The 16,104-nt window shown below is 32.9% G+C and overlaps 1 protein-coding gene across 11 annotated transcripts in view; it reads right to left on the reverse strand.

Moving 5' to 3' along the window:
• Positions 1-16,104, reverse strand: part of Lrba (LPS responsive beige-like anchor protein) — a 674,454-nt gene that overhangs the window by 460,006 nt on the left and 198,344 nt on the right. For all 11 annotated transcript variants that reach the window (XM_029556710.1, XM_029556708.1, XM_029556707.1 and 8 more), the window contains one exon: positions 3,550-3,614. In XM_029556710.1, the coding sequence (XP_029412570.1) occupies positions 3,550-3,614 (65 nt within the window). The remainder of the gene's footprint in view (positions 1-3,549; positions 3,615-16,104) is intronic.

The following is a 16,104-nucleotide window of genomic DNA, read 5'->3' on the forward strand; positions in this document are numbered from 1 at the left end:
ACAGCCATGTTGTAAATGTGGGGATATGTTGTGTGTATGTGAAGATTTGTTAAAGGTTACCCAAAGGCTAGAAAATATTTTACCTTCTCTGGACCCAAATGGAGTGCCAGAGAGAGAGAGAGAGAGAGAGAGAGAGAGAGAGAGAGAGAGAGAGATGGAGATGGAGAGGGAGACTGAGACTGCTGGCAGCAAAGCTGGAGCAGCTAAGTCATTTAATCCCTTTAGAAGTAAAGTTCCAAAAGTCAGATATGGACCTACTGCTACTGGATTTGGTGTTTTTCCTGCTGTTTTTCAGTCTTATTTTGGTAAAGTATTTCCTTACTATGCCCCCAGTCCTCCCTTCTGGAATGGAAATGTTTATTTGGTTCCATGAATGCTGGAAGTTGTCATTTGTCTTTTAATTTTGCAGGTGCTTACAGTTAGGAGATTACCTCTCAGAGGAGACTTTGGACTCTGAACTTTTCAAAAGTATTGAGACCAATAAAGACTAGGGGGACTTTTGAAGGCATACTAAATGCAATTTGCATTTTATATGGTCATGAGCCTATGGGGACCAGGGGGTGCAATACAATGGTTTGAATGAAAATGTGCCCCATAGACTCCAAGTTTTTGGACATTTTGTCCCCAGATGGTGGCACTATTTGGGGAGGTTTTAGGCAGTGTAGCCTTGCTGGAAGAAGGATGTCACTGAAGGTGGTTTTGAGAGTTCTTAAGCCTTGCCCGATTTCCAGTTATTCTCTGTTTCCTGTGCCTGCCTGAAGATGTGATCAATTGGCTTTCTGCTCCAGTCACCTCTGCTACCATGCAATCCCCACTCCAATTATGGACTCTGACCCTCTTGAACGGTGAGCCAAATAAACTCTTTCTTCTATGAGTTGCCTTGGTCATGGTGTTTTATCACAGCAATAGAAAAGTAACTAATACAAAAAGGCAAACAATAAAACTAAAGAGAATGTGACTTTTTTTTAAGTTGTGAATAAGGCAGATGGAGTCTGTGGCAATCCTGTGTACATGCCTCCATCACCACCACCCCCCCGCAAGCACAATAGCTGTACTAGGCCATGGGTAGTTATGAAAAATCAGGCCCTTCAATGTAGGAAGACCAAGTTGATCTTGGAAGCCAAGGCAGAAAATACATTTCCAGATGGAAAGAGTAAAAGCTTGTATAACTCTCCTAGACTGAACTTACAGTTAGAGTGAGCAAGAGGCCAAAGAACAGGCCACAATTTAAGGAGGAAGAAGCTAAAAATGAGAAAGCCATTAAAAGATTTAAAGAATTCCACATATCTTCTGAGCACTTGAACACATGCAATCCTGACTTGAGAGAGTCCAATGGGAAAGAAAGCAGGACAAAGACCAAACTGCTGAAAATTTGAATGTTCATCACACACAACAAAGATCAATAAGACTTCCACCAACAAAAAGAAATTAAATATGCATACATGGCAATATGGATAAAACCACCACCAAGAGTCTGTATAGAAACTGTGCTGGAGAAAGTAACATTGATCCAAACTCACTGAGAAGTGAGATGGAAAAGTATGGAGTTAAGTACCATGCTTTCAGTTACGCAGGGCAGAAATCTTAAGAGTAATTCTTGACTTAACTAATTTTCCTTCATGATCCTTATCCAATCCATTAGTAAATTCAGTCAGCTGTATCTTTAAAATACATTCATATATCTACCATATTTTTACTTCTACTGTTATACTCGAATTTAAGTAATCACCTTGCTAACTAGAGTTAGAATTACTACTTTGCCCTCCAATTTATCTCTTGGCTTCTACCAATCACATTCTACATGCATTAGCCATAATGATCTTTTTCAATATAAAAGAGAAAGGGTCTCCCTCCTCTATTTAATATCCTGCAATAATGGCATTCCCACAAAATAAATTTCAAAGTTTCCACATAAGCTCTTGTTCTGTATCATCTCCTGACCTTACTGCCTACTTCACTCTGATCACTCTGGTTTTTCAATGCTGGCTTCATCCCTCAGACATACTAGTAAAGTTCATACCAGTACCCTGACTGTTCTTTGGCCTACATAATTGTGCCTGCATGCTCCTATGGTTAACTCATGTACATGCTTCAAATGCTTGCCTGAATGTCACATTCTCAGTGAGCCCTACTATCACCACTATATTTTAACTGAAAACATGTCAATCATTTATATGTTCTTCAGAAATTCCCATAAAACCGAATCTCATTCATCTTGCTCCATTTTTCTTTTTCACATAGTACTTATAACTACTCATATATTACATTATCTATTTTGTTTATTTTCATAATCTGTCATTGCCTGTAAGAATGTAAGATCCACAAAAATATAATTATCTTATTCTTACTGCTATAGCCTCAAAGTCAAGGATAATTTGGGATTGTCTACAATAAATATTGACTTAATGAGTAAATAAGGAAACCTAGACAAAAATGTAAATGTGTGTGATGATACACGATATCACACATACTAAAACATTACAGTAGCTTCTGCGATATTGTTCCACCTATTTTCAATGTTTTTTACAAAAATATTCAGAACTCTCATTTTTATAATGTCTCTGTGAAACTATATCTCAACATTCAAGTTCTCTATTTCAGGTTTACTGAATTTTTCCATACTAAACAGTACATTTTCCTCTTTGCAATCTTAATACCCTGTATTTACATATTTCTATCACAGACTTTAGCATAAAGCATAAAGTTCATTTATTAGCTCTTAATACTATCCCGTGAGCACCTAAAATTATTTCTAAGGGAAAAAAACAGATCTAGTTTTTGAAATCAAAGTTATTTACATAATTTTATTCTTATTATATAACATGGAGAGTGCCTGAATTCTACTTACTATTATATATAGTAACAACAGTGATGGGGTCAGCCAAGCAACATAATAAACACTCCTGAAACACTACTTTTGATAAAATAACATTCTGGAGGGCCATCACACCTTTTATGCTATGTTGTCTATTCCATTAATGCAAAATTAGCTTCAGAAACAGATATAAATTGATCTATTCATCATTTTTGTTTTCTCAATTTACTTTTACTTTATAAACCTTCCACTCTCTTAAATGTTTCCTCCTTTTCATTTCTATGCTATCTTAACTGTAAGTGGAGGCCATACCTACTGATTTCTCCTTCCTTTCTCACCCCATCATAACACAAACTAATCTTGTGCTGTCCACCTTGTACTCAGACTATGGCATAAGAGGGAGAACAGAGACAACTTATTCTAATAACTGGTTCTACAAACAAAATGTTTGAGAAAATTGAAAGTAAATATTGCTTCCTCATACTACAAATAGAAAAATTACTTTTGCTATACCTAGACACAATTATTGAAAATATAAGCCTGAACTTCATCAGTGTAATAACTATGAAGATTATAAAATAGCTAAAGGTTGGCATATTTGTAGCAATCAATAAATGAGAGCTCTAAAACATTACTGACTTCAAAAACAATAAATACAAAGCCCCACCATATCAGTTCATATGGAAAAAATACAATGATATTTTTAAATTAAAAATGGATAGAAAATAATTTACCTTCCTTCATTGACAAGTTCAATAAAAGCAAGGCCTGCGTTCTTCTGAATAGAATTCTGCCACTCCTAAAAAACAGTGAAAAAAATTGCTGAAGAAATTATACTTATTATTTAATAAGTTATTTCTTTTAATACCATAACCATGAAACACAACTCCCATATCAATTTCATATCTTAATTCTTAAAGGATAAATTTTGCTAAATATGTTGCTTTCCCAACACAGCCTTAGGGATGCACAAAGACTGATACCAAAAACTTCATTTAAACAACTTGATTCAGTATAAATGAAATGAGCCTATCCATACTTATCTTCCCATTTTTGTTTGGTAATCCTTATATATTAATTTAAATGATGTAACTGGTAGTTAGGTATGAAGGTAGCAAAAAAGGCCAGGGACAGAAAGGTTTTGCTTTTGTTTTCTTTAAAATAAAAATAAAAAGATAATTCAAAATGAAGACAGGATCATTAAGGAATACAAAACTTTAATGAATAAAAGGTATCAAAAACAAATTATTATTAATGACATATAAAGAGAACATTAGTTTTAAGCTTGAAAACAATTTATTGCTCTATAAGTTAGCAAAAAGAGGTATAAATCTCCAACTATACTCATTATCCATTAAAAATTTATGTTAAATTTCATCCACCAAAACAATATCCATTAAAAAACCTAGAAAGGAAATCAATCCAAAGCATGTTCAAATGAATTCTTTAATCCTTATTCAAAACATATGTAAAATAAGCATAAGAACATTAAAAAAAAGCCACCATGAATTGAAATATACCCACACTTGAGAAATGCATGTGAATGGACCCATGTATATGCATGTAGTGTCAATGTGTCCACATCTATATAAGCATATTTAGGTATGTTTCTATATGCATCAGTATTTTCAAAGAACTGTAACATGAAGTCTTCCTTCTGTACACTTACAGAGTCCCTTGTATTATAACTGCATGATAGCCCTCAACTATTCTTCTTGTTCTTTCATAAAACCTAAAATGAAAGACTATTTTCAGTAACTTAACATCATTCATCATGAATCATAATGATGTCTTCTGAGTAATAGCTTTAAGAGTTTTAAATTCTATATAATTTCAAATTAATGTGTGTGTGTGTGTATGTGTGTGCGCGCGCGTGTGTGGTGTATGTGGTGTGTGTGTGGTGTGTGTGTGTTTGTACCTTCTAGCTTCTGTTTTTTGTTACTACCTTTGTTCTACATACATGGTGTTTGGAAAGGCCCAGGACTGATTCCATTTTATGAATAGTGTCAGTATGATCATAGTAACAGAATGTTGTGTATAACAACAGAGTGAAAAATTAAACTCAAAGTCAGTTGTTAGATGGTCAAAGGTACTGACTGACTAGATCCATCAAAGAGGGGAAAAAGCAATGTACTGTTAAAAAAAATCATGAAAATTTGTTTTCATTTTGACATAAACAGAGTATGTCCTTGTAAAAATTACACTACATTTTGTCACAATCAATAAAATGTTTTTATTCCAGGTACATTTTTTTAGTCAACAATTTATTTTTGAAACAGCAAAACAGAAGTCTATGGCATAATCTCTCAAAATTGATATTGCCACTCAACAGAAACTATAAAAGAGACCTTAAATTCCTTTGACTAAGATAAACCAAATCAAATGTAAGACAGTTATTTCAATCTAACTTTAAGCCCTTTCTTTCTGTCAAAATGAAATTAACAGTCCACAGTCCAAGTAAAAACAAATCAATTATACAAAAGGATATATCCCTAAGAGAAAGGCAGGGGCCACATGTCCCCTCTTCTCACAAAGGCAATAGGAACACAAACATAAGTGGAAACTGCAGTGAGTCTTTGAATTCTAGTACAGTGGGTCCCACAGCTCACTCTCACTGAGCACAGAACAATGAGATTCAAGCTGAACCTAAAACTGCTCTCAAAATATATTTAAAAACTTAATGTGGGTCTGGAGAGATGGCTCAGCAGTTAAGAGCACTGGCTGCTCTTGCAAAAGACCCAGGTTCAGTTCCCAACAACCACATGGCAGCTAACAACTGTCTGCAACTCCAGTCCCAAGGGATCTGACACCCTCTTCTGACCTCTGAGGGCATTGCATGACACAGATGCACTTATATACATGCAGGCAATACCCTCATAATAAAAGTAATAAAATATTTTTAAAAATTCTTCATGTATAAAACTATCCTCTAGTACTCAAACCCATAGTATAGTATTCCAAACTGAAATCAAGGGGATTTTATTACATAATTCAAATTCCATATAAATAAGCATCAAGTCTATATTTTAATTATTAAGGTAAATGTCATTTTTCATTTTATTTTATTTATAAATAATATAAAATATGCTCTTTAAATTCCACAACAATTTTAAATGTCATCACTGAAGTTAGACTGAAAACCTTTTTTTAAAAAAAAATGTTTATTTTTATTTTATGTGTATGCATGTATTGCTTGCATGTAGGTAAGTGCACTCATAGGACAGAAAAGACTGTCGGATCCCCTGGAACTGGAGTTACGGACAGTTGTTAGCTGCCATGTGGGTGTTGGGATTCGATCCCAGGTCTTCTGCAAGAACAATCAGTGTTCTTATCCGCTGAACTACCTCTCCAGCCCTGAGTGAAAACTTTTAAAATTAGAACTTATAATTACGAAAATCACCACATAACACATATCACAACCTAAATTTAGCTTGGCATGTCAAAGAAAATACTATTTTTCTTTTAAATTAAAAACAAATTGTATCAAGAATTGACTACAATGATATATAGTTAGCTTTAAAGTACTTTATAAAGTATAAATATTTAGATTTATGACCAACCAAAACCAACAAAAACAAAAACTGAATATTATATGTGAAACTACTATAATGAAACACATTACTCTGAATATTAAATTAAAAATAAATATGAAAAATTTCAAGACTAAAACAAAACAAACATGAAGATATATATACATATGACTATGTAACTATATGTATATATATAAAATTGTAGAAGTGCAGTTTTTTGAAGAATCACAGAAATTCAAATTTATCACTCCCCTTCTTGTCACACAGAGAACATCTATAAACCTTTTTTTGTTTGTTGTTTTAAGGGAGAAAAGAAGACTAACAAAGAATTCTGTCAGAATTAACATTGCATATGAAAAGGAATTTGAAGCCCCTAAGAACAAACATTTTGATTTTTCGGATAATCCAGATATGCAAAGCCAGTATGTTTTTCATTCTCCACAGTAATTTGTAGAAGTTGCCAAAACTGAAAAGAATAACCATTAATCATGCCATCCTAAGGCATTTTCTCCACTCAGAAACAATTATCAACGAAGGCGTTAGTCTGAACAGTTTTATAAACCGCGGCTCAATACAACCTTTAGTGAGTTTTAATAGTTGAACGAAAAACTTGATGGTCATCATCTTTCATGATCATTTCAATATTTCATCACAGTATTTACAATTATATAGTGATGCAAAATGCATAGTACATTTAAAGGTCTTGGTTATCCTTTCCCCAGAGGTACTGATGAAAACACGTTAAAAGCCTCAAATCCAACCACTAATGCAACTAAGTAATTTCAAAACACATTTCAGCACTTTCAAGAGGAAGGGCTCAAAAAGCAGCAGAGTCAATAATTTCATACCTGTGCCCAAGATGTATTTAACTGATTATCATTTCCTAAGACCATAATTGTTGGCTAATCAATTTTTACTAAAATATAATCGGGTTACGATTGTTCTTAAGTTGTGCAATAAAAATAAATATGAAATACATTCATAAAATCTACTAGAATTCCTCAAAATTTCAGTTTGTGTTTCAGTAGAGTTTTTAAAGAGAAAATAAAGATTTTGTTAATATCACATCTATTTCTCTCCACATTCAACAAATAAACATGGAGAACACATACCAATGTACTAAGTATTGATGTAAATTATTTTTATAGAATCTAACTTCCTTAGAAACGAACTTCAGTTTTCTAAAACTTAACTACCATAAACCATATTTTAGTGTCTTGAAGGTGATACATGAATTTACCTAAATTTTAAAGGTTAAAAATGACTAAAAAATAAAAGTAATTCCTGAATATTAACAAGCTCAAAAGCAAATAAAATCATGTCACAGTTTGACAAGATTAATGATATATAATTCTAGCATTACTTTATTTTGAGAGACATCCATTTTGGCTAACACTGGAATGACATTTTATTTTATGACCTAGATTATTTCTAGATAATCTTTTACTTTTCTGATTACCATTTCCATGATTATTTAAAAGCTAAATATTTTAATATGCTTTTTGGAAACTGTTAAAAATGCTTTTGAGAACTATCTATTCAGACCATTTGCAAATTTCCTCAATAAATTAATCTTATTTTTAGTGTTTTTGTTTTCTTTAAATTGATTTTTATTTTATGAGCATTTGCCTGTATGTATATAAGTGCGCCATGTGTATGTAGCATCCACAGAGGCTAGAAGAGGGTGTCAGATCCCCTGGAACTGGAGACATGGACTGTTGTTAACCACCATGTGGGTGCCGGGAACCAAACCCGGGTCCTCTGCAATAGAAGTCAATGCTCTTAACTGCTGAACTTGGGTTTCATGAAGCCCAGGATGGCATCAAACTCCATGTAGCAAAGGATGGCTGTGAATTTTTCATTCTCTTGCCTCCACCCCAAAAGGGCTGGAATTACACGAGTATACCCAGATGATTTTAGTTTTTATGCTTTTGCTGCTCAATTTCTTATAGCTCCTTATATAACCGAAACACTAATTTCGTCTCATATTAACAGTCTACAAACATTTTCTGCATCTCTACAAGCTGTTTCTTCATTCTTCACTGATTCCCTTGACAGGTAGAGGCTTTGTAGTTTAAGATAATCATATTTATCTATTTTTTTTTCTTTTTGTTGGCTGACTGGTCTTTTAACCTCCTTCAAAAGACCACTGCATACGAATGTATTCAAGGAGTTTCTGCTATACTTCCTTCAAGAAGTTTCCTGGTTTGGGGTGTTATATTTAGTTCCTGTATCCATTTTGACTAGATTTTTTTAATATATGGAAAGATATCTATTTAAATTTGTCTACAAACTAATACCCAGGTTTGATAGCATCAACTACTGACAAAACCATCATCTCTAATGTTTTCAATGTTGGTAAAGATCAGCTCACTGTCGCTATGTGGGTTCTCTATTCTGTCTCACGAAATGTTTATCTGCTTTGAAGTCAAGATTGTGGTGTTTTATAGTACAATAAAACTGTGCTGTAGTTTCAGGTCAGTTATTATTAAATGCTCAGCTTTGTTCATTTTACTTAAAACTGATTTGGCCAATTGGTGTCTTTTGAGGTTCCATATCAATTTTAGGACTGTTTTTATCTTTCTTTGTGAAGGACCCATATAATCTATACAATCCTTTCTGTAGTATGAATATTAAATCTTTGTATATTTATGTAAGAATATTAAATCTTAGTACCAATAAATGAACATGGGATATCATTCCATATTTAGTTTCCTTTTTAATTTTTTAATCAAGGTTTTTTTGTATTTTTCATTATTCAATTCATTCATTTCCTTGGCTAAGCATACTCCTAGGTAAGTTTTTAGTTTGTTTTCTTTTGCTTTATGGTAACCATAGTAACTGTGACAGATTTCTTGATTTCTCTTGAAGTAGGTCCAATACAGGTATATAAAATGTTACAGATTTTATATGCTCATTTGGTGTCCTGTAACTATACTGAGTTTATTAGTTCTAAGAAATCTTTGGAATACCCTTTATGTTTTATGTGTTTAAAAATCATATCATTTGGGGACTGGAAAGATTGCTCAGCTCTTGCAGAGGACACAGGTTCAATTCCCAGCACCTACATGGTAATTAACAATTGTTCCTAACTACAGTTCCAGGGGAATCCAACACCCTCATCTGATTCTGTGGGCACTGCATGACACGGATGTACTTACATACATGCAGGCAATACACTCATACACATAAAGTAATGATAATAAATAAAATCACTTTTAAAAACTCATATCATTTGCAGACAGAGCATTCCATCTCCTCCTTTTCTATTTAGGTGTCCTTTATTTCTTTTTCTTGCTTAACTGCTCCAGGTAGGGTTTCCAGTACTATGTTGAAGAAGAATGGAAAAAAATGGACACTTTAACTTCATTAGCGCAAACAGTTTCAGCTTTTGTTCATTTACTATTATGCTATGAGTTTGTCACACACTACAGCTCCTTCTATGCCTAATTTATTGAGGGTTTTCTCAAAATTAGTGCTGACATTTACTGAATGCTTTTTCTGTATCTGTTGGGATGATCCTGATTTTTATCCTTCATTCTGTTGATGTGACGTTTATTGATTTATGCAAGTTTAATTACTCTTGAAATCCTATAATTATACTTGATCATAATATATAATCTTTTTGATGGGCAATTGGATCTGGTATATTGGTGAGAATTTTTATATATTTGTTCATTAACAATTGCAGTCTGTAGTTTGTTGCTGTTTTCACAGTGTCTTTGTCTGGATTTTATATCAATGTAATCCTAGACTTAACTGCACAAAGTACACGATTAGCAACTTTTCAGCAGCCTTTGCACTTTATTTCATCACTCTCTCAACAATGTAAAGTAACCACATACCAGAAAAAAATACAGCAGAATTGTGAAGAAAAATTCTTATTCCATCCTTTCTTTAGAAGAAATGTCAACCAGTGAAACAGTAAAATGCGTCCTTTGGAAAGTGCTAATCTCATTTCTGTGAACACATTCATTCAAAAAGGAACGTGGTGCAAACTAGATGTGCAGGGTATGTCTCTAAGTGAATAAGATACACATACAAGCAACTATAACATTAAAATATGAGAAAATAAATTAGAGTAGCAAATGGCTAAATTTTATAATTGTTACTAAAAATAATATCAAAATAGGTTGTATGTGCAAGGAATTAAATATTGAAAAAAACTACTCATGGAATGTTCAAAATATAGGATAAAGATTTTAAACTCTGAAAAATTAGATAACATCTAATCAAAGACACAATTACTATAAACATATTTTAATTACTTAAAAATACTCCATTAAAAAATTTGGTTGTGCTTAGGCATATGAAATATTAACTTATTTTCAGGTATCTCTAAAAATGTGTTTTTAAATGTTTTTTGGAAAAAATATATTTTTCAATTAATAATGATCCTTCTAATAACTTCCAAACATGTATCAACTTAGTCAATATCTTTCATTAATCAATACAGAAAGCTTGGTTTCTTTAAGGTACAAGAAGTTCCTCTAACCTTTTCTTGCTACAAACTCTCAACAGATGATCATCATTAAGATTATCAGGGCTCCACACTCAGGAGCTATATAAACGTGTCCTATTAGTACATGGTCAGTCTGCTTGGCAACTCTGCTTCTCTAGACATATGGCAACAGCTGCCCTTTGAGGTCTGAAGTCAAGTCTTTAGGGAATCTCAAAGCCTGTGCTGAAATTACAAGGAGTGTTCATTAGAGACTGCCGGAGGAAGAACATGAAAGACTTCCATTACAACTATGTAAAACAGCTAATTATGTTTAAACTTTTTTTAAACCAGCTAATGTACTCAGTATAATAAAAAGTATTTACCAATTGAATTATTTTTTAAAGCACTAGTTTTGTGACCTTTTTTCTTCAAGACTCCCATCTCTGTCCTCAGCATACTCAACACTCATAAGAATGAACAAGTGAAGATTGTAATATCATAGGAGAGAATTAAATTATCTCTTGCCTCCTAAATTCTCTCTTACAGAATACTATAAACATGTTCCATATGTAGTCATTGTTCCTTATATTTGGTTTGAAATAATATAGACTCTTACCCTGAACTCAGCCAGACATACACATAGATTACTTTTGACATTGTAATTCCTTTATTCAAAAATGTCTGCCGTTTTAATTTTTATTCCATTTTAAACTAATAATCTTAGCCAATATATAAAATGGCATTTATCAGATAATACACAAAAATGAAGTTATATGAAGATTTTAATATTAAAAGTTAAAAGGTCTATCTATAAATCGATAAACAGGAGTTGATGTATTTGAATGCCTTTACCTTGTCAGGATTTTTTGAACTATATATAAAAACATAAATATTTTTCCAATTAATAATTGTCATTTTAACTGTTCAAGTATCTAGATATTTTTTTGACTTGAGAGAAAAAAATCAGTATTGTTTCAGAACAGAACAATTTTAATACTGAATATTTATTCCAGTAACAAATCTTTATAAAATGTTACATAAAATTCATTAGCTTGCCTCAATCATTTCTTGAATCCACATATATGTTGTTTTGTGCTAATTTCAAAAAACAATTATAATCCTAATCCATATGTAAAAAGACAACAGAAACAACTACATTAATTCAGTTTAAAAGAATAAAAATCTAAAGAAAACAGATTACCAATGATTTATATGAATGTCTAGTGCTGAAGTTAATTACAAGTAACCCAATAAAATAGTGCCTTTATTATTGTACAGCAAGTAAAAGCTCTAGATGTAGAAGCCAGAGCTCTTTATGCTGACTTCTGCATGCACAGTCCCATGGCACACAGCATTAAGAATTAAACATGTGGTAAATAAGCTCATATAGAAAACAGGAGTTTTTTAACTAAAAACAGAAAACTTTCCTGCTGTTTAACTATTTGGGGTTTTCTACTCTGCACACTAACCACTATAAACTGATGCTTTGTAATTCATTGAAAAAAATTGTTAAGGTTAAAATAAAATGAGATCTTAATTTCAGTGCTCACTTTAAATTTCAAATAAAAAGTAACTGAAAACACATTTTGTTAGCATTTGATTTATAATGTTTATGTTTAGTCTTCAGAACTAATGTTTTCCAAACATCATACTACAAATACACATAAAATTTTAATCTCTGATTTTAAGTATATACTATATAAGAAACATATATAAAGGACCATAATTTCTTAGAACTGTAAAGATCCAGAACCTATACCCAGTCATACAGTTAATGATGTTTGTAGTGAAAATGAGTCCTTATTGTCTAGAATGATTCTGTAATATTAAGTTTTTAAATATTTTTATTTTATGTGTGTAAGTGTTTTGCCTGCACGTATGTAAGGACATGTGTAGAGTACCCACAGAGGCCAGAAGAGGTGGTTGGATCCTTTAGAAGTAGAGTTACTGATGGCTCTGAGCCACAATGTGGGTGCAGGAAGCCAAACCCAGGTCCTCTGCATCAGCAGCAAATGTTCTTTACTTCTGAGTCATCTCTCTAGCCCCTGACTCAGTAATTTAAAAAATATATATTTATCAATACTCTTAATGAGATATTAGCTGATACCAACTACAGGACAAAAGTCCTAAGATATGTTTTACATAAACATCATGATGTAAGTCATTCTTTGACCTACCGCATAACTTAAAAAGTAATACAATCAATCTGAAAATACAAAATGCTCCAAAATCTGAAACATTTTCAGTACTAAAATGATGTCCAAGGTTATAACAAAATTGTACATATCACATGTGTAATATTCTGTTTTCAAGGGTATATAATTTTAAGTGGTAAAATCAAGTAATCCACTGTCTTGTTTACTTATATTTTTGTGGTGAGAATATTTAAGACCTACTCTCTCAAGACAGAATCTGATTCTTCAGAGACCTTTCCCCTTTTTTCCATTGTGATAGACCTCAAGTTGAAAATCATCATGTTCAACAATTTTTAACGATGATATATTCAGCCAAGGGGAAAAAAAGGGTGGACAATCAAGGAATGAAATGAACATGAGGTGTATTAAAAGAAATGTAGTATAAGTGAGAAATACTCCAGTTTACAAAAGAGACCTCTAAAGTTCATCAGGGTATTAACCAATGACCCTAAGCACACTAAGTTGACTTTCCAAGAAAAGATATCACAATAAGAACATGAAGTGATAGAATCACCTGTGGTGTCTACATGACCCATAAATTTTATCTATGGGAAAGAAAGGCAAAATCTGGTAACCTATGAGATCTCTTTTAGAGCTAGTATTTTATGGTCAAAATAAAAAAGGACATAAAACTATCAAAAAAAATCACATTGATGAAGAAAACAGTACTAGACTGAATTTGTGAGATAAAGATATGAGAGTCATATTTCCTGAAGAAAAAGAGAGGCACTGGAAATACTGAAAAAAGGAGAGGGTTTTGTGGGCTCTTAAAAGCACTTAGATGCAGCAGTAGTAATTTTAACTTATAACCTTCTTTGTTCTATGATCAATTTGGCACACTTTTACTTATATTACCTATCAAGATCATAATATGCCCATTGTACTTAGTAAGAAACTGAGTCTCCAGCATATAAAAGAAATTAATTCGCCCAAGGTTACAAAATTTGTTAGCAGTTAAATAGGAGTTTTCTAAATTTCAAAACCAATTGTCACTGCATTCTCCTACTCTCAGTCTTTAAAAAAAAAATTGCCCAAAGTCATTTTTCATTTACCATTTGTTACTCAAGATGGAGACAGCAGCTATCTCTACACTGCCCCCTTTAACCAGATGAGGGTTCTGCTACCTGCAAACCACGTAACTAGCTTCAGGGCTCTGATTATCACATCATTCAAGCCCAAATCAAAATTGAAACTTTTTTTTTTTTTTTGGTCTTTTTGAGACAGGGTCTCCCTGTAGCCCCAGCTGTCCTGGAACTCACTATGTAGACCAGGCTGGCCTTGAACTCACAGAGATCTGTCTGCCTCTGTCTCCGGAGTGCTGGGATCAAAGGCGTGTGCCACCACGCCCGGATGAAACTTCTTATTTTGTTAACATTGTGTACAAGCTTATAAACTTTCATGTCACTAAACAGTGGCATGATTAAAAAACATACTAAGCCAGGCCTGGCAGCACATATCTTTAATCCCAGTGCTCTGGAGGCAGCAGCAGATAGCTGTAAAATCAAGGCTTGCCTGATCTACCACTATAGTGAGTTCTAGGCCAGCTGAGGTGACTGAGAGACCTCGTCTCAAAAAGGTTAAAAAAAAAAAATTAACAGTCTTAACTCAGAGCCATCTACATTAAACAATACAATTTAAAGAGACAGAAATATTTAAACCTGAATCCTAAGAAACTGGAAAAGCTAAAATGGCTAAAATTCATTAGTATACCATAAGTACATTGCTTACAACAAGTACGTAATGCTTGACTATAACTGAGCCTTTAAAAAGCAAAGGATTTGTCATTAACAAAGAAAAATCTAAAACTTTACACTTTTAACCTAACCTTTCTGTAATACCATAACTTATTTTAAAGTAATGGGGGGAGGGGTACCAATAATAGCTGTGAAACAGATATACTGACCCGTATTCCTAATTATATAAAAATCAAAGAGAAATGTTATATTCAAGGTATTCCTACTGTGTGTTCCTTCCTTTTCCTAACTCTCTTCTTAATCCCAAATTTAAAAGAGTTGTAAAACAGTAGGGAGCCAAATTAAAACACACTTTATTTTCAAATGTCTCCATACTCACAAGCTGACTTCCTGTCAGGAAGAGTTCCATTACATGGAATACCCCTATCAGCAGGGAACTTGCAGAATTAAGTGCCAGTTGATATTACTTTGTTTTGCATTTACCACTCTTGAGAATAATGTTCAAAGATGTCATTACATAGTCAGCATGGTCTCATCCTTCTGACTAGACTGCCAAGCCACAGGGTGTGCTACCCATTCCACAAAATGTACCTTTAAAAGTTATGTTTTCTAAACCCTAGTGTGCTGGTGAATCAATGGGATGCCAGTATTTCAAATTAAACCCAGTACGTAGACTGAAATTGTGTTTTTCTTTGGCTATAACAAGCACTTTAATTAATACTATGGAAAGCCTACATCCAAATGTCCTATTATTTTACTTGAAATATTGTAAGACTCATTTTGCTCATAAAAATGATACTTTATTCTGAATTATTTTGATATTTGAGTTTTATAAACGTGTTTCTGCTCTAGAATATGAAGCTGTTATAAAGTTTGGAATCAACTAAAAACATTAATATTTTTGCCATATTAAGCTGATTTCTATATTCTAATTGTTAGTGATTCTAATATTCTTCATGACCAATCTATCTATCCCTTGTAGCCCTCATGAGCACCTTCTTACAAGGTTAACAGTTTAAAAATTAACTTTGGTCATTTCAACAAGGAACACCTATTCTTTCACCTGTTGTGCACTACAAGGACAGAGTTTTCATAGTTGCTCTATGACAAAATTAGGTGATGACACCGAAAACCTGTTTTCCCCCATCTCAGTGTTAGGCACTATGTTCTTGATTCTCATCCTGTCAGGAATCAAAAGATTATAGGCACTGACAACAACAAAGCTCAGAGACATTCCATTTCTATCCACTAATTTTCTACAAGTCTATTCTAAGGAAAAGGTATAAAAACATCAAAAGGGAAAGAGTAACATTATAAAAATACAGAAACATAAAATTATATTAATCCTGGTTGGACCCTGGTACATAAAAACCACTCTTAAGGAAATCAATTGCCCCCTGAAGTACTATTTGCTTTTGTTTAAAAAAAA

The sequence above is a fragment of the Nannospalax galili genome, unplaced genomic scaffold, assembly GCF_000622305.1.
Source record: "Nannospalax galili isolate Female #2095 unplaced genomic scaffold, S.galili_v1.0 scaffold305, whole genome shotgun sequence".
NCBI classification, from domain to species: Eukaryota; Metazoa; Chordata; class Mammalia; order Rodentia; family Spalacidae; genus Nannospalax; species Nannospalax galili.